Here is a 24131-nt window from a genome sequence, read left to right as displayed (position 1 = left end):
AAAAATATCACGTGTCTCAACGGTAAAGGGAAAACATCATGAGTAAACCTGCGTCTGAAAATTTTGTTAATATTCTCTACGTGTGTAAACTTTGCCAATCCGCATTAGGCCAGCTTGGTGGCCTCTCTCATTCTAAGAGGAGACTCGTGCTCAACAGTGAGTGAATGTGGGTTGTTAATGATGAGACACGCAGGAATAGGATTCCTGTGTGTGTCGCATAACATTTACGTGGCTGAAACCGTGGAGTAAAGCTAGTATGAGATGTATTTTTACAATGTTTAAGCCCTCAATTGCACGAGAGTTTTTTAACGGACGTTAAAAAGGCGTTCAAATATAGTATGAAGTTTTAAATGAAGATCTATTTCCAACGCCCAAAATTTAAATTGTTGACCCGTCATGTTTTAAAAACGCTGTCGTGTGAATGCTTAGGACTTAGGAATGCATTTGTTGTATTTGAACATTTTTTTATATTCCATTAAAAAACTCTCGTGCGAATGAGAGCTTGCTGTTATGCTGTTCTGTTACCGTATAACAGTAGTAAGGAGCGCAGGGGTCTCCCCGCCAGTAAGTACACACGCCAGATAACGTCCGGAAAGTGAAACTCAACCGCAACGCTTTTACTATTACCACCATAACCACAATGACTACAATGATACTCTGTCTCGTTAGTCTCCTTGGTTAGGCTATGAGTTCTTTCCTATACGTCGGGCTATGAACTACAGAGTTATTCTATGAAGTTTTTACACTTTTTCAACACATTTTTCAGGGGTTTTATACCCCTGTCCCCCAGAGAGTGCTGTTTTGCTCATTGTCATTATCTACATGTTAATGTCAATGAGCAAAATCGGCCTTAAGAGCTTAAAATAGGAAAGAAGAATGAATGTTCGTTAAAGAATCATTAACATTATCACACTAAGTCCGCACACCCGTATTGATGATGATGATGTTGATGATGCTCTAAAATTATAACATTATCCTTGCTAATATTCTTCATTCCTCCTAACTTAGCGTCATCAAACAAAGTCTACTAAACACTGCTCCGTAGTGTGGTAATCAGTGTTATCACGAGTTTAAAGTTAGTTTATGTTTAGTTATCGCTTCATTCTTTCCTCTCGCGGACTTTGCCGTCAGTTTACGACATTTTAATGTTTATCGAGCACTCACACAAGAGCGATGTGGACTTATGTTTAACTGACTTTAATATGAACATAGCAGGAAAACCCACAGACTGAGTCTTCATTATAAGGAGGAAGGAGTTTGAAAGGAGATGAATCTCTTAGAGACGGTATATTCGATACCAAGATACCAAACCTAAAAGCAACTACCCGATTATCGAAGCCATATGCTCTAGCAAGCCCCAAACTACAATCTCACCTGATGATAAGTGATGATGCAATCTAAGATGGAAGCGAAGTAACTTGTTTAGAGTAGGAAGAAAATCGACACCCCTTTCAGTTTTTACATGACATCGTATTAGAACGCTAATCGCTAAATCTTAGCCGGTAGGGAGGTAACTAACCATGGCCTCCTACCAGCCAAATCAATTTACATAATTAAATTGGTACTAGTTTATTTTCAAATTGCGCGACAAGCTATTTTATCATAAAAATATAAAAGCTTTTAAAATATACATAAAAATAACGCAATGGAATACGTTAATATTCCATTGCGTTATTTTTACGATGTCATGTAAAAACTGAAAGGGGTGTGGATTTTCTTCCTACTCTAAACAAATTACTTCGCTTCCATCTTAGATTGCATCATCACTTATCATCAGGTGAGATTGTAGTCAAGGATTAATTTGTAAAAAATAAAAAAAAATCCACAAAATGTGTCTATGTTGCATTCGTTTCTATCGTACGCATGAACTGCGAACGGTAATCACGAAAAGTCCGCTTCGCTCGCAAGCACACATATGGTATATACTCTTACCCAGTATGTAGTACAGCACAAGAGTTTGTGGTCAAACGTTGTCAGACTCAGTCGGAACATTGCGCGGTACAGCTGACCGGTCAGGACGAGGGAAAGGGTGCTGCAGTACCAGTGGTGACCACTGACCAACACGTGCGCACTTCTCAATCACGAGTAAGTGCCTACCTACCAATATAGTAATAAAAAATACTACGATTCATATAAGTATTATTATATTTAATTTTTTTTGTTAAGTACCATTACATAAACACCGTATTCATTGCGTTTTATTTTTATTTTTGACCTGATGTCCACTTGTTTCTCCACTTTGTTTTGTTAATCGGACCAGTCAGTGAAAAATTTACACGTCGAACCTTCTCTCCGATTTTCGTCGGTTTAAATTAGCCTATGTGCTATGCCAGACTATAATCTATCTCTGCACTAAATTTCATCTAAATCCGAATATCCGGTGGCGGTGAGCCGAGATTGCGCAACAGACATCTACAAAAATTGTCGTTAAGTATTTTAAAATTTTCCAATATTCCGCGTTTGATCTATACGAACATTCTGCAACGTGTCAGAAAACAAGAAAAAAATTAAAGATTTAATTAAAGTTAAGTCGTTAAGTTATGACGTGGCAGCGAAACAAAACATAAATGTGAAAATGGGAGCCAAATTCCTTATCACAGATGTGTGTCGTTATCGATTATGCCAATAAAAGAAATATCTAAGTGGGTGCCAAATTCTATAGATTATAGAACTTAGAATACATTAAAGCTCAAGGTTTGAATCGTCGAAAGGTCGTGTAACGTGGTCCGTTTTCACTATTTGGCTGATGCACTTCCGTGCGTCTCGATTCATTCTTAGTAAGGGAAACGAAACTACTATGTCTTCCTCGCAATTCTTACGTTTTTTCCTCTATGAAAATATAACTAGCGGACACACTCGGGGATAGTGTAGTAGTCCCAACAGTGAAAGAATTTTTTCAAATCCAAATCATAGTTCCAGAGCCTATTCATAGTATGCATACAAACAAACAAATCTTTCCTCTTTATATAAATAGATAAGATAAAATTTCAAAATTAATTACAAATCTTTTAACGTAATCAAGATAAAAGATGAAAATTCATACATTTTTAGCTTCCTTACATTCAATGTGATATTAGGTCGGAGTATGCCCGACTAGTTTCGAACCCATACGGGGCCCTTAGTCATGAGCGGGTTCTTGCATCGCGGCACGATCCAAACCGGTTTGGAATACTCCGACTTAATATCACGTGAGTTTTAGCCGTGTTTCATTATCAATTAAAATTCAATGTTTTTCATTAAATGAAGTGAATAATTTTCCAAATCGGTTCAGTATATTATCCAGAAATTACCGCCTTTATGACCACAAACTTTATCTCTTTATGAATTAGTTTAGATACAAATTAAAAATAAATAATCGATTAATAATTAACCAGGGTAAATAAATAATAAACTAAAGATTAAAAAATTAAAAAAAAAACAGTTGTCTGTAAAGTTGGTTTACTGACGATAGTTGAACGTGTCATGATCATAAGTAAATACTGATGGAATGGTTGCATTTTTCAAAAGAAAATGTTAGATTTCTAAACTACAGTTTAATAATTTTCATAGACCAGAATATACTTTATTTCTTGTAAAAGTTGGCAACCCTAGAGCGAGGGAACGACGCATGACGTCATCTTTTTTCGAGTGTGCAGCCGGCTCCATCGAATTATAAGACGTTGCCACGTCAAAAAATCTTTAATTTAGTTTATTTATTTACCCTGGTTATTTATTAATCTATTATTTATTTTTAATCTGTATCTAAACGAATCTATTATTAGGTAGAATTGGTCCTACCCCACAGTCATGGGTCGTTCCGAAAGAGTTGTAAAGTAAGCCTATTTGAAATAAATGAATTTTTGACTTTGACTTTGACTATTTGGGTCCATCACGCAGCGTCAGCAGGGGAAGCGTTTCCGTGCGCGTGATAGCGTCGAGCTGCAGCTATCACCCGCGGTGATAACGACAAGCGATGATAACAGAGGTTCCGGGTCGCAGGTCCCGCTTGTTTATACCTACGTAAATAGCTTATGTGTTTTTCCTTAGTCACGTAAACACATTTTCTAATAATCTTCGAGAAACGCCTTTTCCTAATATTACTACAAATGCAAAGTTTGTTCAAGAACTTTCAAGCGTATACTATAGCCATAAATTTATAACATATAGGTAGGTAGTGTGTAGTCGCCGGATTCGTAAGTTTTATATGTGCCCCTAAATCGGGGCACTTGACGCATCGCTACGCTACAATAAGTACGCTTGGCTCGATTTTAAAAATGATTTCACCTACAATTTCAGCAAGTAAGATCTGAAGTAGGCCTTTGATGATGTATAAGCTGCTAAAAAAATCTCTACAAATGTGACTGAAATGCTGACTTTTCAAATCAATTACCAATTACCACAACTCAAATATGATGACGCGGTTAAAATCTTGTCCATAAGAAAATATTATTGATTTTTGCCTCAGCCGATAACCCTCAGCACCTTCGTATCCATCAAGACAATATTACGTTGATACTTAAAACAGTCGCTTTTTAATCAGCGCACATATTAAAAAATAAACTTAACATAATTTAAATGATTTCTTTATTTTCGTCTAGTGAGTGCAAGTGTTAAGTGGTAATTAAACCTAATAAACGAAAAGCTAATATATAGAATACTATACATAAACATACAAAAATGACTATTGGCACGTATAGAAAGGAATACATCATAGGAGATTCTCCTGTAGTTGTCAGCAAAAGGGCCAAAGGGTCAATTGCTAAGAAGGCCGAGGCGTACTTAGAGGCGGTCAAGCAGAGCCAGGCACCTAAAGGTTTGTCAGATCACGATTCTGTCATAATATGTCATTACACCGTAACTTCAAATGCACTGTATCTTTATATACTTAAATTGTTTTGCAACACCGCAAAAAACACATGTACAATAAATTAGTTTCTCGCACATGGTTACATAAACCTACCTACTGGCTACTGCCATTTTTTTTTGTTATCACTTTGAAAAATACTGAGAAATGCAAATAGCATCAATGCAGTGTATCTAGCAAATATAATGCACTAAAAACAAAGATCTGCGATTTCTCAAATGTGGAGGATTTTTAGATACTATACATATAATGTGATGGGTAGCAGCAACAGCGATTGTAGAGGAAACACCGCGAGCAAGTCCCAGGACTTGTGACCTTGGGTGTAGGTTTAAATGATAAGAATTTCCTTGCAGAATTAATTAATACACACCTCCCCTGCCATAAAGCACAATATCACTAACGCGACTGGCAGCGTGACGGCGTTAATGCTGCCTAACAAAGAACTGAACTCAAGTCATCAAATTCAAATACTTTATTCATACCAACATTGTTGTAACAACTTCATACAAATACCTAGGTAAATAAAAAAATGAAAAATACGTTTATTTTGTCTGCAGTGACGAAAGTTCAAAAGCCAGGTCTGCCGCGGCTGGAAGCGCTGGAGCGGGTCGCCAACATACCCATCGTGGAGTCTGGCATCGAGGTCACTGAAAAGATCTACTCTAAAATCAGGGTACGTAACCACTGCTCTAACAATCGAAATACAATTTCGTGTAATTATTCAGCAGACTGAATGATATATAATGCTACATTTACAAAGTCAATAATATTTTTTCTTAATCTATACTTATAATAAATCTGTAGAGAGGTCAATTCTGTACATGAAATATATTTCCAAAATAACTATCAGGGCGTGATTAGTGGTCGATACTGATGCCAAAAATGCAATCAGTAAAATTATTGTCTGTCTGTCTGTCTGTATCTTCGTTATAGAAACAAAAACTACTCGACGGATTTTAACGAAACTTAGTACAATTATTCTTCATACTCCTGGGCAGGTTATAGTATACTGTCCATCACGCTATGATCAATAGGAGCAGAGCAGTGAAGGAAAATGTTGGGTAAACGGGAGATGTTACTCAATTTATTAAGCTTTCGCCGCGTATGTTCGTTATTGAAACAAAAACTACTCGACGGATTTTATCATCTCATGGTTGGGGTAGGGTAGGGGTAGAGTAGGACTGGAGTAGGGGTAGGTTAGGGGGTAGAGTAGGGGTAAGTTAGAGGTAGGGTAGGATAGGGGTAAAAGTAGGGTTTCACGCGGACAATGTCGCGGGCGTCCGCTAGTTATAAATAAGTATAGTAGATATTATCGATAAATACGTACAAACCTACTAGTAATTTGTTAGTTGGCAAACTTATTTGTGGTCATCGTTATGTTCAAATAGATTATAAAAAGTCATTTTTAACTTAAACTTTAAGGGCCTATAACTGAGAATTCTTCATAACCCGACTCAGAGTTCGAACCCGTCTCGTTCAAAGAAAAGACTAACCACCATTTAAGTTCTCGCATTGAATTATCAAATACAGTAGAATCCGTTTACCAAGACACCGTCTATAACAACCAACCGTTTATTATGAAGAAATTACACAACGAAGTTTGGTTTTCATATAAAATTCTTTGTAAAGAAGTCAGATAATTATGACTTTGCTTACAGTGACATGTCGCTTATTATGACTCACTTTTAATAAATTGTGTCCGTTTAGAATAAATTTTGTCTATTTAGAATAACTTTTTTTCATTAATAGTTAATATGATAGGTATTTTACACCTTCGGCAATGTTCGGTAATTCAGCACGTGGCTTGTTTTATTTTGAATCTCATTTGACAGTCGAATGTCACACATTGTTTTTAGCGATAAAAACATATAATGAATGTTGCGTGGTTTTTGTACAATGCAGCATAAAGAGTTATAAATAACTTACAATTATTATGTAATGCATCGCCACATCAGCCACAAGACACTTATGTAAAAAAAAATGTTATCTCAACGTCGTAAAGCAGTTACGATTGCGAAGAATGGATCAATCATATTAAATGCACATTAGGTAATGATGTATCAAACTCATATAATATGCTATGTTTCTCTATTAAAGTATTTACTTAAAAAATAAGGTAAAATGTTTTCCTTTGCTTTATATGAAGCGTTTGTTAATTCCCTTTCATGTAATTATAAACTGAATCCACTGTACTCGAATCGCAGGAATCAAACGCACTCATACGCTGGTACCTGTCGCTGGGGGAGCGCTCGCTGGCCACGGGCGTGCAGCTGGCGCTGCCGGCGGTGCAGCTGCTGGAGACGCCGCTGCAGCAGCTCGACCGCTTCCTGTGCATGTCGCTGGACGTGGTGGAGCGGCGGGTGCCGTCCATCAACTTGCCGCCGCAAGCTGTGAGTGATATCGTATTGTACAATTATTTGCGAACGTTACATTTACTTGGTATTTTAATAAACTAGCGGACGCCCGCAACTTCATCCGCGTGGAATTCAGTTTTTCACAAATCCCGCGGGAACCAAGGACTTTTCCGGGATGAAAAGTAGCCTATGTGTTAATCCAGAGTAAAATCTATTTCCATTCCAAATTTCAGCCAAATCGCTTCAGTAGCCGCAGCCTAAAAGAGGAACAAACATATTTACACACTTACACACTTACACACAAACTTTCGCCTTTATAATATTAGTGTGATAAAATGACCAAATTATATTTAATTCAATGGCATACAAATCGTAAGGAACCTGCATATTTGCAAATTTTCTTAACTATGCGTGCGAAGTCTGTCAATCCGCATTGGGCCAGCGTGGTGGACCAAAGCCTAACCCCTCTCATCCTGAGAGGAAACTCATGCTCAACAGTGAGCCGAATATGGGTTGTTAATGATGATACAAATCTGCAGTAGTAGGTAGGTAGTGGTGTAATGTAGGAAGAGCCTTCGAAATCGCGAATGGACAGAGTGGAGGTATTTGTCGTATTTCATTTGCCCATTGTTAACACAATGTCATTCACCTACTGTATGATATCCACAAAGTATTATCATAGAGTAGGTAGATGTAATTTTGTAATGTAATTTTTACCTATAAACTCAATGTTTATCAGTTAACATTAAATATCTAAATAGTGAATACGAAATCACGTGGCCTAAGAATTACTAACAATAGCTAATTTGGTGAATTTAGTATATTACCTATATTATCCTTATATCACTAGCATACGAGTAGGTCAAAGTCGTGAATCATCCTGCAGGAACTTTCTCCTTCTATTTAATTCTTCTGTAGTCTTTCATCATCATCTATGAAATGCTCTGAACGTTGGCAATGTCTTGTCATGCTGTCCACCAGCAGATGTACTCCGAGACCCGGCAGTACGTGCTGCGTCGCGCCGACTCCGTGAAGCAGCTGGGCACGGCTGTGCTGGACTCGCGCGTCACCACCGCCACCGTCAACGCGTTGGACCGCGCTCTGACCACCGCTGACAAGTACGTGGACAAGTACCTGCCGCCCGATGGCCAGGATGCTGCTGACGGTAAGTTACAATTACTACCCCCCTTTCTAGACCTAGTGTTAGGGGATCTTATTGATACGTGGAATAATATTTCTGTTGTTATTTGTTGGAAGGATTACTCCAAACACTTCTTGTAGTAATTGGGTGGTTTGGTTTTCGATAGTTAAGAGTGTGCAATATGTAATTTGGTGGTTACAAATGGTTCTGGATCTTAGATTCTGGAAAAGTTAGGAGCCTGATATTTGGGTAAATGATATTTCAAAGTGTTAGCTTTGTTATGACTATACAAAATACACAATTTGTAAAACTTTTCTCGATAGTTTATTTTTTTGAAAAATACATGTTTTGCTTTCAATCTCAGGAAAAGCAAACTTATTTTCTTAAATTTTTGTTTTGTATATAGAAAATTAGGTATATATCTTGAACATGGCCATTTTGTTTTTCGTTATGTTGTTTAATTTATTTGCAATTAGGTAAAAATGGTTTTGGCGCTCACGTCATAAATTTTGCGTCGCGCGTCAATCGCTCCGTGCTTTTCACTCACGTGAAAGTCATAATTCGGCGTCTCGCTTGCGCTTCGAATTTTATCCATATCGTACCGACGTGCTGCGCGCTCTTAATTAAAAATCCCTTGGGTGTTATCCAGTATTGTTGTAGAATGGAAATTACAAGAAGTTTTCTCGGTAGGTAATGGTGTAGCTTTCTAATGGTGAATTAATTTTTAAAATCGGCTGAGTAGTTTTTTAAACAAATAATCAAACCTTACCCCTTTATATTATTAGTTTAAATATTATATACTCTGAGACACTAACAACTAATTAATTGGGAAGATGCTTTTATCTCTAAATCGGAATGATTTATTGCACTAAATGATGAAACCACAAAACGTTATCTTCAGACAAACCTTTATGTAATTGGCTGTAAATGTCAAACCGATAGCACCCCTATCACGCCCTGAACCCTGCTGGCTTGAGCACTCGTCTGGTCGATGTCTAATTGGCCCTATCAGACCACCGAGCACATTGTGAACTTTGGATCCTGATTAACTCTATACTTCTCTACATATTTAACGTATATCTCTTCCATAATGAGACTTAAAGGTCTTTTAGAACGAAATCATCCAGCTATTTTGGCCATTAAGTTGCTTAAACATATTATATGTTTGAAAAATGTATCTAGAAATCTTCATAAGAGATGAGAGTTCAAGATATTCATGGAACTAATAACAACATAGATCAATCAATAAGACACCAAGTCATAATGGAATATTTTGTGATTGAGTAATCACTATCGACATAAATATGACGAATGACGCGAAGTTCTGAACCTTGCCCATTACTATTTGAAAATAAACATGACTTAAGTAGATGAAAGGCTTTCTAATGTAACAGAGGTGAGTCAAAGTAATTATAGATAAACATAATCGTAAGTTGAAAGTTTACTGAGATTACTAACTGCCGTGTTTTTCACAACAAAGTCGCAATTTGTCATCGACACGCAAATACTCATTACATAACTGAGGACGTTGAATTAAATAAACTCTTCGCTGATAATAATGGACATTTTACAAAGTAACACAATTGTGCTTATGTGTCAAAGGTTTAATAAAATAACATTTCAATATTTTTTTGATTTGGGATGTATGAGTAGTTAGTAGGTAAAAATAAAAGTAGAGTAAGTAAGTATTGACGGACAAAAAGATAGAATGAATGAAACATTGTAGAGTCAACATACTAGGGAGGGATGCTTTGGTTTCAGAGGGAAATGTCGGTAGGTACCAGGTCGGTAGGGAATTATCGATTCTGGGTGACGTTATTGCTTCGATTCGTCGGTTCTATTCTACTACTAGCGGACTTCGTCCGCTTTTAGACTCTTTAATTCAGCCCTTACAGTAGTAATGCTGTAAAAATGGAGTTATTTCTCCCGTTTTACTAACATTTCCCTTCACTGCTCTATTACTATTGATCGTAGCGTGATGATAAGTGCACTATAACTTGCTCAGGAATATGAAGAATAATTGTACCAAGTTTCGTTAAAATCCTTCGAGTAGTTTTTGTTTCTATAACGAACATACAGACAGACAGACAGACAAAAATTTTACTGATTGCATTTTTGGCATCAGGATAGATTACTAACCACCCCCTGATAGTTATTTTGGAAATATATTACATGTACAGAATTGACCTCTCTACAGATTTATTGCAAGTAGGTATAGAAGATTGACTAATAGAGATTAATAATTATAACGCGAAAGTTAATGCATGTAATACCGCCTTCAAATTGATCAGAACGTAGCACATACGATGTTGTTTTCTCTTTTTATTTTAGTGGATAAGTACCTACTTACAAAAGCACTTTTTGTTTTCTGCTACAGAGTAGCAAAATAAAGCAATAATCAACTGCTTGTTAATTTTATTCGGAAATGAAGGATAAATGGACACCATAACTTCGCAGAGCGAATCAAGATCCAAGATTCAAAACGTTTTTAATTTGCCCGTGTCTAAGCTTTCTTTAATAAGATAGCGTCTGTGGCTCAAACATCCTCGTCTTACTGTAGTGGTGATCATAGTGACGGGCGCGGACGTGGTGGACTGCCAGGAATCGGGCCGCGCGCGCGCCGCCCACGCGGTGGAGCACGGCGTGCGCCTGCGCAAGAAGCTGCAGCGGCGGCTCACGCGCCAGGCGCTGGCCGAGGCCAAGGCCATCAAGGAGCAGATACACGTGCTGGTGTATGTCGCAGAGCTGGTAAGAACTAGCCCTTGGGTCTAGGAGCTGAGAGGGCTGTGCTAGCCCAGTGAATATGATTTGAATCCAATCCGGAGCTTGCACGTTGCACCTCCAACTTTTCAGTTATGTTTGGCTGGTGGGAGGCTTCGGCCGTGGCTAGTTACCACCCCACGGGCAAAGACGTACCGACAAGCGATTTAGCGTGCCGGTACGATGCCGTGTAGAAGCCGAAAGAAGTGTGGATTTTCATCCTCCTCCTAACAAGTTGACCCGCTTACATATTAGATTCATCATCACCTACCATCAGGTGAGATTGTAGTCAAGGGCTAACTTGTAAAGAATAAAATAAAATATATATGTGCATTTAAGAAATTAAATATCACGTGGCTCATCGAAGAATAAAACATCGTGAAGAAACCTGCATACCTGAGAATTTTTTTTATTATCTACGTGTGTGAAGTCTGCCAATCTGCATTGGGCCAGCGTGGTGGACTAGTAGCTTAACCCCTCTCATTCTAAGAGGAGACTCGTGCTCAACAGTGAGTCGAATATGGGTTGTAATCTCAGACATTACTGAGGTTATCAATAATGATGACTATACTGCTCGAACTATTCATGGCCAGACAAACAAAATTATGAACGCAGCGATTGTGAACTTTCTTTGTTACGGGCCCGCCACACACTGCACATGTGGCGAGGGAAGTAGACAGAGACGTCATGTCGACATTACTCCTCCTGCCGCATTTTATGCCGCTCGTTCTGCCCGTTGTGTCCTATGTTGTCGGTTTTGAGCGCGAGTCAAAGGACTAGTACGCGGCGTCGACGTTGCGCGACTAGAGCAGTGTGACAACAACCAGGGTCGTAACTACCGCCGTATCAGCCGTATCAATGACATGGGGCCCCCGGGCTAAAAGGGCCCCATAAGTGTGAAAGCAAAAATTAGTAAAATTTAACCTACAATCTTATTTAATTTTTCCTCCCCGGAGAAATATAAACATATAAAAGCTAAAGACTTCCCGGATTTGCCGCTCGTCTACTGGCCCCCAACTAACTTTGATACAGGGCCCATCCAAGGCAAGCTACGCCGCTGCAACAACAACACACATCAACAACAGACAGGACAACATTGCGAGTATATAGCGGGAGCGCGAGGAGCATTATATGTTATATTATATGTTAATGAGCTTCGGCATTACACATTATTGAGAATTGATCTAAAGGATAGTCTTTCCTTAATCATTTTCTGATTCACTGATCATGTTTTCGTGGCCGCAGGTGGCAACAGACCCAGTCCTGGCCTGGGCCAAGGCGAAGGAGCTGTACGCGTCGCTGAGCAAGGCCGAGCCGGAGAACCAGGCGCGGCCCGCCACGCTGGAGGAGCTGCTGGTGCTGCTGTCCAGGGAGAGCGCGCGGAAAATTGTGCATCTCATCAACTACACGCACAATGATCTGCCCAAGTACGATATTTTTTGTTTATTTAAAAAACTTTTTTATACGACTTCAAAAAGGAGGAGGTTCTCAAGTTGATCGGTATGATTTTTTTTAATTTTTTTTTAATAATTTTGAAATTAGAAGTATGCAAAGGCGTTGCCGATACGTTATCCCCTAACGTAAGAGATCGGATATAACGTCGGCGACATCTGCCGTGAAATAACATATCATTGTATCTACAGAATAATAGATGACTGTATCTGATAAACACAAATTGTTGCAAAATCACACTTCTTTGTTTTTAGTCCACTACTATTTGTTAGAAACAATGTACATATACCTACTTAATGCATTTCTCACAGTTTATTAAGTCTTAAAAAAAACATTTAAATGCCAGTACATGTGACCACGTGCCAGGAACTCATTTAGATGTGGTACCACAAAACAAACCTGCAGTGCGCGTACACATGTGGACAGCGAAAAAAATATCGAAATACGGTTATTGGTGTGGTTTCGATATTTTTCGACTGCCCACATCCCGACTTCATTGTCAGTGGCCAGCGTAAAGCTTAACCATAACCTTGATAAAATATTTTGTTTCAGTAATATTCGCGCTGGACTGTCCATTGTGACGAGGCATCTGTCGACGGCTGCAGACGCTCTGCTCAAGGTTTGATTTTAATCATCATTATCAACCCATATTCGGCTCACTGCTGAGCTCGAGTCTCCTCTCAGAATGAGAGAGCTTAGGCCATAGTCCACCATGCTGGCCCAATGCAGATTGGCAGACTTCACACACGCAGAAAATTAAGAAAATTCTCTGGTATGCAGGTTTCCTCACGCTGTTTTTCCTTCACCGTTTTTATTCCCATACATTTTTACAGTTTTCGAAGCGTTAGCGTTTGTAGAAAGATGATCAACGTGCCACATGGCTACAAGTCCAGGCTATTACTATCATAAATATCTAATATGCCTGATCGGTTCTGTTGAGGTAACACACATACGCACATTTTTTTTAATATTAGTGTGAAGTATTATACTGTAATGTAATGCGACAGTCAACAATAAATTAATTTAATACTCGTTTTGCGACAGTAATACTGCTGCGTTGGTCCAGTGGTTAATCTACGTTGTTTTGGATCACGAGGTCATAAGTTCGAGACCTGAGATTGTACTACAAAATATTCTTCCGAGAAATTCTTAGTAATTTTTTTCAGTCTAGAGATGTTACTTAGTTACATCAGTAGTAGGTACACCTGGTTTGGAGATAACATCATTATCATTATGCTAGTGATCGTTATAAAATCAAACACTACCGTAAGACTACCAGTTCGCATTAGAGCGTGGTGGTTCTAAGCTCCATATCCCCTCTTCTCTAGAGAGTTGGCCGTTTAAGGTGATAATGTTGATAATGATAGCGATGTTTTACAGACTTTACCCGTGGAGAGCGCGCTAACAGAAGTCCGCGGCCTGCGCTGCCGTCTCCAGGAGTTGCTGCAACAGCTGCAAGCCACCTCCAAGACCTATATGGTATAAATAGCTCAACTGTGCAAACAATATTTTCTATTAGTTTTTTAGTAGTAGGTGGAAGAATAGATATAAATATAAATAGATAGATATAGGATTAAAGAAATAAGTAGGTAAGTAGTTTAGAAACCGAAAGGGGTGTGGATTTCATCCTCCTTCTAACAAGATAGCCCGATTCCATCTTAGATTGCATCATCCCTTACCATCAGGTGAGATTGTAGTCAAGGACTAACTTGTAAAGAATAAAAAAAAAACATATACATAAAACTGAAGGAGAATCGAACATAAGTCTAAGAGTACCAGTGGCGAAGGATGGCATTTAGATGAAAGTAAGCCGTCCCAAAGAAAAGAAAATTCATCTATCGTGATACAAACTCCGGTTTCTCAAATATCTAGATACAACAATAAATATACATGAATTTTAAAGGTAACCCGGTGCGAATCGGCTTGCATGAACTCTTCGCCGCTGAAGAGTACCTAGTCGTTAATTTGGCATGAAGTTTTCAATCTTGTATAGCTCGTTAGTTTTTTCAGTTATCTGCTAGATATTATATCAAACAAGTATGTCTCCCTCTGTATCATCTGAATATTAACAACCCGTTTCTAAGCAGCTGCAATGTTGTAGTCCCTTTCTGTTTCACACACAGAGGCGTTAGTGCTGTCACATTACTAATACGTCCAAAGCATACCCTTCCGGTTATAGAGCTAAGAGCAACTATATCTCTTTTTCAGGAGCATTTAGCCATGCTAGTGGCAGGAAACGAGGAGAGAGAAAAGATTGCACCGCGTTCCGTCTATGGCCAGAGAGACGACTTAGCGACGTTTAATGGCGTCAACTAGATAGGTTACCAGCCAATACTCAGTAGCCTCACTATGAGTATCCTCTGACCTATTTTAAATTTATTTTATTTTTAAATTTATTTAAATATTGAGAGTGATTTACAACTCTTATATTAGACATGGACCTGGGGCTGTTGCCATGTGGAAAGTCGGTTCTCTTTCTACAAACGCTAACGCTTCGAAAATTAATAAATGTATGGGAATGAGTAATGACATTTGCTATCGACAGGTCACGTGATCAAGTTGTCGATCGGATCTGTAATGTTAGTTTTCGAAGCGTTAGCTTTTGTAGAAAAATAATCGACGTGCCATACAAGCCCTTACTCTCTGTCTGGTGTGCAATATGTATAAGATCAACGATCTAACGCCTTATTATTTCAACTGAATCGATATGTCATTAATGTAATGATTTTCGTCGTGTAAAGTTTATATTATCTAATAAGTCTATGAAAGAGTGTGCATTTTTAAAACATGGAGGATTCTTGTAGCATTGAGCTGCAGCGCTATCATAGAACGATATTTCATAACTCAACAGTCTGAGTTACGAATTCGTATCTATCTCTTTCTGTCTATAGTATCAAAACAAACAGAGAGAGATAGAGTCCCATTCAAGACTCACACTATAAAACATATGTTTTCTGTGACTATACATAGAAACATCGCTTTAAAATAGCGCTACGGACCAGACTGTATAAAAATCTTTGATTGGGTGCACCACGGAACTTTTCTATTTTAAATTTCTACTACTACATTTATTACTTTTCTAGTTTAAAAAGTAAGTACTTAGTTTGTTTGTTTTTGTGCAAAATATCTACCTATACCATAACTACTACACGTTGTAGTTAAGTAAATAAGTTAGGCTTACTGAGTTACGAGTACTTCATTAAGTACCTACAGTAGATTGACAGAGTACCTACCGCGCCGGATTAGCCATAGGGCTGTAGGTGGCATTCGCTACAGGCCCCGCGCCCGAAAAAAAGATACAAATAAAGATTCAGAGAAAATTGAAATTAAGATGACAAACGGACACGCGAGAGATAACAAATTAGTATTTGTTTTTTTTTCAAACATAAAAGGGCCCCCTGTTTACATTTGCTACAGGCCCCGCGCCTGCTTAATCCGGCACTGAGTACCTACCTACTAAGGTGACCTTACGGGGATTTTTATATATTGGTGAGGCTATATTAGCTATAACTAATATTATGAAGTAGATTTTATGAACACATATTTAATTTTAATTGAATTAGGGTAATTTAATTATACTGTAATAAAGAATATTTTTATTACGCTCTAAATATAAGTATAATCTAAACAATTAATTATATAAAACTGTTTATTCTAAGTTACTCATTTTGTACTTTTTATTTATGTTAATGTTGGAAATAAATTTGATATCAGATATTTGAATTGTTGTTTTATACATTCCGCACGTAAACTTGGAAAACCTTTAAAAGTTTGGTTATCAAATACTTGCGAAACTACTGAACCGATTAGGCTGAAACTTTGAAAGGGGACAGATTAACACACCATAGGCCACATCTACCTGCTGATCAGTAGGTACATCATATTATCAGTACATCATATTATGATATGATGTTATTTTTCGCTTTTTAGTTTAGTCCGTATACGTTTTATGTTTTTGCAGTCGGTTGTATTTTAATTATTAATTTTTTTTTCTTAAAATGTTGAGCTTTTTCTGACAAAAACTCTTTGCTAAGATTTAAAATATTACCGTTCGTTTTTGGACGGATGATAAACCGTGCGTTTTACATTAGATTACCGCACAAATGCACAGTGAGATATATTACGATATTGAAATAAGAGACACTTTACAAGCAAATGTGAAAAGGAATATTATTAGGTCAATATTTTGAGGCGCTTGTTACGTCATTGCTAGATGCTCAAGATAAGTCCCCGTTCGTTGTTTGTTTTGAAATGCATAGATTTTATTTATAAGCTACAGTGTAACTTTTCCATAGATACGTTATCTCTGCCTAGGGGGGAAAAATCATGGAAAAAGTCATGATTCAATGTGATTGACAAGCATGGCATTGTGAAAACACTTAATTATACAATGGTTTTGAATATTTAACTATAGGTACCTAATAAAATAAAATTAAATACCTAATTAAATAAATTAAAAATTGTCCATGTATATTTTAAGTAACGTATAAATAAATAAAATGACGGTGACAAAGGAGCAGTTGTTCAAAGAAATTTCACAAATCGCTTAAAATGTATGTTAGTACTAACTACTATGCTATGCACTAGGTACCTACTCGAGGTCAAAACATAGAAGAAAAAGCTTAGCTTTTTTTATTAAATAAATAAGTAAGTGTACTTAGTTATCTATTGTTAAATCAGAACTGAGCCGTAAAGCCAAGCCAGTATTACTAAAAAACTATAATTAAAGAAGTTTTTCATGTAAGAAGTCCCCGTTGCGGCGCTAATGTTTTAGTGGCGCTCATTGTCATTTCGTAATGGCGGTCTTATTGTCATTTGCGTACGTGGAGGGAATATGATATTAACATTCTATTTCTATATTTGTATAAAGGCACTGTCAATTTTTTTAGTTCAGGTTTTAGCCGCGGGACTTCTTTCATGAAAAGGACTCCACGTAGTGGAGTATTAAAATTATTCTTTGATCATATTATTAATCTGTGACTATAATAATTTATCTGTGGGTTTAGCGTTGACATTGAATTGACGTTTGCTGGTTTGCAATTCCGTCGGGAGTTTGCTTGTTGCGATTAAATTTTTTGATTTTTTGAATCAGTAACTAAGCATTTATTAATTTATGAGTGCAAAAACTGAAGTTTAGAAACTTGTGAAGAGGGGCTATAAAATCGGAAGGCCAGGATGCCTTCAATCGACGTAATGCTGCCCCCGGGGCAAACGATCGAGGAACCTGTGGAGGAGCCCCAGGCGCCGCCGCCGCCTGTTATTGGCATCATATACCCGCCGCCTGAAGTCAGGAGTATCCTTTATACCACGGCATTTTGGTACTTTACGAAATAAAACTAATATATTACACAAAAGGAATCACAAATTGAAGCTACTACTTATAACCTTAATAATTTTATAGTGGTCAAATTCCTAAGCGCGCTATGAAAACTATGTGTTTGCCTGTGGCTAGTTAGCGTTATATGTATCTTTTAAATTACAACGCCAGCCAAAATCAGGAGTGTACTCTATAATATCACTATTTTAGATAATTAAAAGAAAAACCAATGTACTGTATGTAAACATGATAATTTTCTAATGTAACAACAATTTCTTTTAGTACTTGTTAGGGACGTTACAGAGGTGGGATTATTGGAACTGGAGTCCAGAGAGAGAGTTTAAACTTTTTGGAGTCAAATATAGATCTGGAACTGTATCTGGAGTTGATGTGGAATATAATTGTTATGATCTTTATTAGTAGATTATAACTTGTTACTGAGATGAAGAGATGAACCTCGGGATCTAAACCCATATTATAAAGAGGTAAGATATGATTTTTTTTTGTTATTTTGGTACAATTTAACTAAAAACTACATTTTAGGTATTCTTTGTCAGTCAAAAAGCTACATTTTCACTGAGTAAGATAGTCTATATCTCCTCATTCTCATAGGAACAAGAATTTTGTGTGTGAAACTCAAAAACTACTAAATGGTTTGTCACACGGTGGTCACTAGGACTTTCGGGTACCTAACCATTGTTTTTCAATATCCAGGTATGACATATTTTTTTTCAGTTGGTTTATTTAAGATATTTGCTATCATTATGTGTTTACAAAAATATTGTTTTTGGAGCTAGGCTTGAACTTTGTACTTACTCAGATAGAGAAAGTTGTGCCAATGGCGCTTCTTTTTAAATTTTTAGTTTATGTACTTTATTTAAGTATTTTAAAAAAATCACTTGTTTAAAAGCTTTATACTTGGATTTCTGGGCACATAAAACACCAGCAACAAAACCCTCAGAAATCATGGATTTTTTTGGGATAAAAAGTAGCCCATGTTCTACTCCAAAGTACTACTATATACATTTATTAACTTCATACCAAATTTCATCCAGTCAATCAGTCTCAATAGTTCAACAGTAAAATCGGTCGGACTCATCACCAAGGGGTGATGGCTCAATTTCCACCCGTTGTCCTATTGTTGTACCCACTCCTAACACAGTCTTTCCTGACTAATTGGCGGGAAATGGGAATATTGGTCATATTAAAAAAAAATATGGCAAATATTCTTTTTACTAAAAAAAAAAAAACAGTCAATCTTAACATTCTATGGATTTACTGTGTGGGTGATGGGTCAAAATGTGACAGAGAGAAAAACTGAGGAGAGCCCTGGATTTGTGACAATTGGTGTAGGATTAAGGAGTTCCTTGACAAGTACCCTCTCTATACATTTAGTTTGTATGGAAATAAAGAAAACATCCAGTCTAGATCTCATAACAGCCTCTGGAATTTAATAATATTCTTTTAATGAATTTTTCAAGATTATGAATATTTATTGAAATATGACTAATTGTTGGATGTGTGGGAAAAAGTCAAACTTTCTGGGAGCTTAAATAACAAAAATATGTATGATGCTGGGTTATCCCATTTTTATAGACACAAGGATTTTTACAGATATTCCCCTATCACATAACTTTTCCTTAACCAACACACACAGACATTGTTGACAAGACAGCAAGCTTTGTGGCTCGCAATGGGCCTGAATTTGAGGCCCGCATCCGGCAGAACGAGCTCGGCAACCCCAAGTTTAACTTCCTCAACTCAGGGGATCCCTACCATGCATACTATCAACACAAGGTCAAAGAAATCAGAGAAGGGAAGGGTGAGTAAAATAAAGATATAATTTCAAGAATGATTCACTATTAGTGAACTGGAACAGATCACTATTAGTGATGAGGTCGCCTTTTGCCTATAAAATTAATGTGTTCTTTTGTTATTTTCTTTTGCAATAAAGTTATTATAAATAAATGAAATAAATAAAAAATGGTTAGTTGGCGCTCTGTGCTGAATAACTGTATTCATAAGTATGAGATAATTGCCAGGTACCGAGCTAGCGATCATCCCGGTGGGCCCGCCCCTGCAGCGGCCTGGGCTGGCGCCGGCCACCGCCGCTCGCCAGCAGGAGCTTCTCAAAGCCGCCGCGCCAGTAGAGCCGCCGCCTCCGCGGGACCCTCCTCCGGACTTCGAGTTCATCGCAGATCCCCCGTCCATATCCGCGCAAGACTTAGACATCGTCAAACTGACCGCACAATTCGTAGCGAGGAACGGACGACAGTTTTTGACAGACTTGATGAAAAAAGAGGAACGCAACCATCAGTTCGATTTCCTTCGCCCGCAGCATTCTCTGTTTCAGTACTTTACCCGGCTTTTGGAACAGTACACAAAGGTTTTACTGCCACCTAAGGAGTTAGTGTCGAAACTTAGCGGAGAGATCAGGGGCGGGGTTCTGGATCAGGCTCGCAGTCGGGCGGCGTGGCACGCGCACCAAGCTAGACGGAAAGCTGCCGACGAAGCGAGGATCGAGAAAGAGAGATTAGCGTACGCCTCGATCGATTGGCACGATTTCGTGGTAGTGGAAACCGTGGATTACCCCGCAGGGGAGCCAGGAGATTTTCCTCCGCCGACGACGCCCTTGGAAGTCGGTGCGAGGGTTCTGGCTCAAGAGCGAGGGGAAGACATCACACAGGGCAACGAAGAAGACGATACGGAGATGCAGTTGGAATCCGATACGGAGTCGGATTCCGACGACGAGTTGGCCGAGATGGAGGATAGGACGCAACAGCAACAGCGGCCTGACGACAACCGCGTGCAGGACATGGAGGAGGACAGTTCTTCGTCCGACGACGAAGGTCCCCCTGAACCTCCGAGGATTTCCGGAGAAGAGGCGCCCCTACCACCCCGCCCCGATCGCGTGGTCGTCAAGAAGTATGACCCCAAGCGCGCTCGTCCGCAGCCGACCCCTGCGAGCGAGGAGTGGCTCGTGTCGCCCATCACCGGGGAGAAGATCCCGGCGAACAAAGTGGCGGACCACGTGCGGATAGGGCTGCTGGACCCGCGCTGGCTGGAGCAGAGGGACCGCGCGGCCGCCGAGCGCTCCGACAGGGACGAGGCGCTCGCTCCGGGCGCTGCCATCGAAGCCTCTCTTAAACAGGTTAATTTCAAACTAATTTTATTACTTATGATGGAAAGCAATTTTAAAGTCAAATTAACTTTATACTTATAACTTACAGCTCGCCGAGCGACGTACTGATATTTTCGGCGTGGGCGACGAAGAGACGGCCATCGGTAAGAAGATCGGCGAGGAGGAGAAGCGGCGCGACGAGCGCGTGACGTGGGACGGACACACGTCCAGCGTGGAGGCGGCCACTCGCGCCGCGCGCGCGCACATCACGCTGGAGGACCAGATCCAGCAGATACACAAGGTGACTCACTCTCAGTGCTGCAGGTGACAGACATCGGCAGAAGGTCGGCGAGGAGGGGAAGCGGCGCGACCCATACTCGGCACACTGTTGAGCATGAGTCTCTATATCCAGTATTACTTTCGGCTGTGTTAAAAGTAATTGCGCTAGAACCTGAGGCAAGACCAGGACTGTCAAAATGTAGCTCACAAGTTTTCTGTTTATCATTCGAGGTAGGTGATTCTATGTCTGGTGTGCATGGAGAATTAGCCACCTTGGACTACTTTGGTGCCCTCTTTATAACATCAACAGGGTTCTTTTTCGCCACGCCCCGCACTTTAGCTGATCTTTTAGTTGGCGTGCAGGGCTTTGTGGTGGTTTTGCTGAATGAAGACGTGGAGCTCGTCGAGCTTGACATTGTGTCATGGTACATAGAAAGTCAGGAGTTATAGAGGTCAGGAGGTTGTACGGAAAAAGGGGGTCTTGAGTTCGGGGGCCTTCTAGGGTTGGCGGGTCGTTTGTGCTTGGGGCCCGCTTTCGCAACGCGCGATAAGGAACTTGGTTCCAAAAATTGAAGGTGTATGCCCTGAACCGCATTCAAACCTAAGCCCTCTGAATCGAAGGCAGAGGTCATATCGACTGGGCTATGTCGTCTTTTCACTTCACTTGAACCCACAAATACCTTGAAATGCCAACTGTCCGTGAGGAAATCAGAAATAACTGTAAAAAGCACAAGGAAAGGATAACGCGACATCTCAATCGCCTCGATAGTACACTGGTGGTAGCGCCGCGAATAAAACGCCTGAAGCGAGCTGACGTGCTCGATGACTAGGTGACGGCAGAGCTCTGGCTCTCCTGTCAGAAACCATAAGTCACACAACTCACTTGCTCAGTGTCTAACGACTGATCCTATCCAGATCCACAGATCCTAAAAAGAAGATAAAGATTCACTTCACACACCAATAAAAATGTCATTTCTCGTGTTTAGGTCAAGGGTCTCCTCCCAGATGAAGAGAAGGAGAAAATCGGTCCGAAGCCGGTGTTGTCGTCGGCCCGCGGAGCCATCATCCAGCGGCCGCCGCCTCCGCCCGCGCCGCCGCGCGTGTCGGCGCCCGCGCCGCAGCCCGCGCCGCCGCCCGTGCTGCTGCAGCCCATTCCGCCGCTGATGGTGATCCCGCCCATGGCGCCGCGCCCACCTCTCATACCCACGCCTGTGGGTGCACCGTTCGGGTTCCCCGTGCCCGGAGTGCCGGGCGGTGTCGGGGGAGTGCCGGTGCCTCCTCCGCCGGAAGAGGACGAGCCTGCAGCGAAGAGAGCCCGCACCGAAGACGCTCTGGAGCCGGAGCAAGTGTGGCTCGCTGCTCACCCGGGGATAGTGCCTCTACAGGTATGAGTTTTATGTTCCTGTTAGGATGCTTTTCTGCCTTAGTCTTGGATTTTAGGTTGAGGCTCGCCGGAGTGATCTTTAGGTTTACCTGTTAGGAACAGTAGGTTATTATTCCCTTTTAGAGAGAGTAGAAAAAGAAGATGACGTTGAAACTGATATTTTCGCTATCTATGTAAATGCGAAAGATCTCACTCTTCACGAGATATCGATAACCGCTGGACATACAAAGATATAATTTGGTAGAATAGTTAGATTTTGGGATAGCACCAGATTTAGGAGTTCTAAAGGCGAATGAAGTTGCGGGCGTTCTAGTTTTCTATAGTACAATAATTAGTGCCAGTAGATCAGGGTATTTTATATTTATTTATTTATTATGGTTATGTTTGTTGTGCAGGTGGCGCTGCCGTCGCTGCCGGACCGCGCCGACTGGCGGCTGGACGGGCGCACGCTGCAGCTGCAGCTCGCGCTCGCCACGCCGGTCGCCGAGCTCAAGAACATCGTGCAGCGCTCCACCAACATGCCCACCGCCAAGCAGAAGCTGCATTACGAGGTAAGCACCTTGGTTTGTATTCAAACCTGGTAGCTACGTTTAAACCATTGTTTATTATCACACCTATGCAGTACAACACAATGACTAGAGCTTGTTGACAGCCTTTCTTGATGAGTACTGTTTACCAACAAATAAATTAGAAATGAAGGTAGAAAACGCGTGTCATTTAAATGTTTAGGTTAGTTTATGTTTAGGCTTTCTTCAGACTATTTAGTCGATGGTTTATGTGAAGTTTGCACAAAATCAATCGAGTAGTTCTTCATTTATCTTTTTTTTTGTATCAAATTTATTCAGCGGTAGGGTAGTGTAACTTATACTCAGCGCTGTATAATACAGTGTCCGTGTGTCGCAGGGGCTGTTCTTCAAGGACACGAACTCGCTGGCCTACTACAACCTGCCGCCCGGCGCCGTGCTGCAGCTGCAGGTCAAGGAGCGCGGCGGGAGGAAGAAGTGACCCTAGCGGTCACAGTCATTCATGTCACAGTTCCATTTATTGCATTGCAAGCAGGATATACCAAATGTTCTATGAGATATTGTGGTTCAAATAAATAGATTTATTCTACAAGTATTTTTTTTGGTGTCATCATAATCATTATCAATCCATATTCGGTTCTATACTAAGCACGAGTCATTCATCATTCTTCTCATAATGATAGGGATTAGGTAGTCCACCGCGCTGTCGAAATGTGGATTGGCAGACAGAGATAATTAAGAAAATTTTCAGGTAAAGGTTTCCTTACGATATTTTTCCCTCACTGTTTGTGACACGTGATATTTAATTTCCAAAAATTCCAAAAATGCACATAACTCAAAAGTTTGAGGTCCGGATTGAACTTACGCCCTCCGGAACTACAGGCTGAGGTCATATCCATTGGGCTATCACAGCTCTCTACTTTTTAAAATATTAGAATTTATTGTGTGCCTACTTG

The 24131-nt window shown here is 39.9% G+C and overlaps 2 protein-coding genes across 5 annotated transcripts; both read left to right on the top strand.

The window, feature by feature from the left end:
- The first annotated feature begins 1926 nt into the window (after positions 1–1926).
- On the top strand, positions 1927–16267 carry LOC112053198 (lipid storage droplets surface-binding protein 1). 4 transcript variants are annotated; one of them, XM_024092530.2, is made up of 9 exons: positions 1927–2085; positions 5401–5516; positions 7048–7233; positions 8182–8362; positions 10911–11086; positions 12344–12525; positions 13103–13169; positions 13931–14029; positions 14759–16267. In XM_024092530.2, coding segments are annotated over exons 1-9 (1116 nt in total). In that variant the 5' UTR covers positions 1927–2084; the 3' UTR covers positions 14867–16267. The 4 variants fall into 4 exon arrangements, with proteins under 4 accessions (XP_023948298.1, XP_023948296.1, XP_023948297.1 ...); XM_024092528.2 differs by having other exon boundaries at positions 10899–11086; XM_024092529.2 differs by having other exon boundaries at positions 8179–8362.
- A 1300-nt stretch (positions 16268–17567) lies between these two features.
- Positions 17568–23767, top strand: LOC112053196 (splicing factor 3A subunit 1). Its single transcript, XM_024092525.2, has 7 exons — positions 17568–17843; positions 19525–19689; positions 19910–21018; positions 21098–21289; positions 22254–22652; positions 23047–23202; positions 23555–23767. Exons 1-7 carry the CDS (start codon positions 17726–17728, stop codon positions 23654–23656), a joined length of 2241 nt encoding a protein of 746 aa, XP_023948293.1. The 5' UTR covers positions 17568–17725; the 3' UTR covers positions 23657–23767.
- The last annotated feature ends 364 nt before the right edge of the window (positions 23768–24131 follow it).

Source organism: Bicyclus anynana, chromosome 10, assembly GCF_947172395.1.
Source record: "Bicyclus anynana chromosome 10, ilBicAnyn1.1, whole genome shotgun sequence".
NCBI lineage: Eukaryota > Metazoa > Arthropoda > Insecta > Lepidoptera > Nymphalidae > Bicyclus > Bicyclus anynana.
The sequence above is the reverse complement of the archived record's forward strand: the minus strand, read 5'-3'. Positions and strand labels throughout refer to the sequence as shown.

Bases quoted from the DNA above. Each gene is read 5' to 3' on its own strand.
- LOC112053198 (XM_024092527.2), top strand. The intron at 11,087-12,343 runs GTAAGAACTAGC...TCGTGGCCGCAG, and splicing joins TGGTGTATGTCGCAGAGCTG to GTGGCAACAGACCCAGTCCT. The intron at 14,030-14,758 runs GTATAAATAGCT...TCTCTTTTTCAG, and splicing joins CCACCTCCAAGACCTATATG to GAGCATTTAGCCATGCTAGT.
- LOC112053196 (XM_024092525.2), top strand. From the start codon at position 17,726: ATGCCTTCAATCGACGTAATGCTGCCCCCGGGGCAAACGATCGAGGAA. The intron at 21,019-21,097 runs GTTAATTTCAAA...TATAACTTACAG, and splicing joins TCGAAGCCTCTCTTAAACAG to CTCGCCGAGCGACGTACTGA. The intron at 23,203-23,554 runs GTAAGCACCTTG...CGTGTGTCGCAG, and splicing joins AGCAGAAGCTGCATTACGAG to GGGCTGTTCTTCAAGGACAC.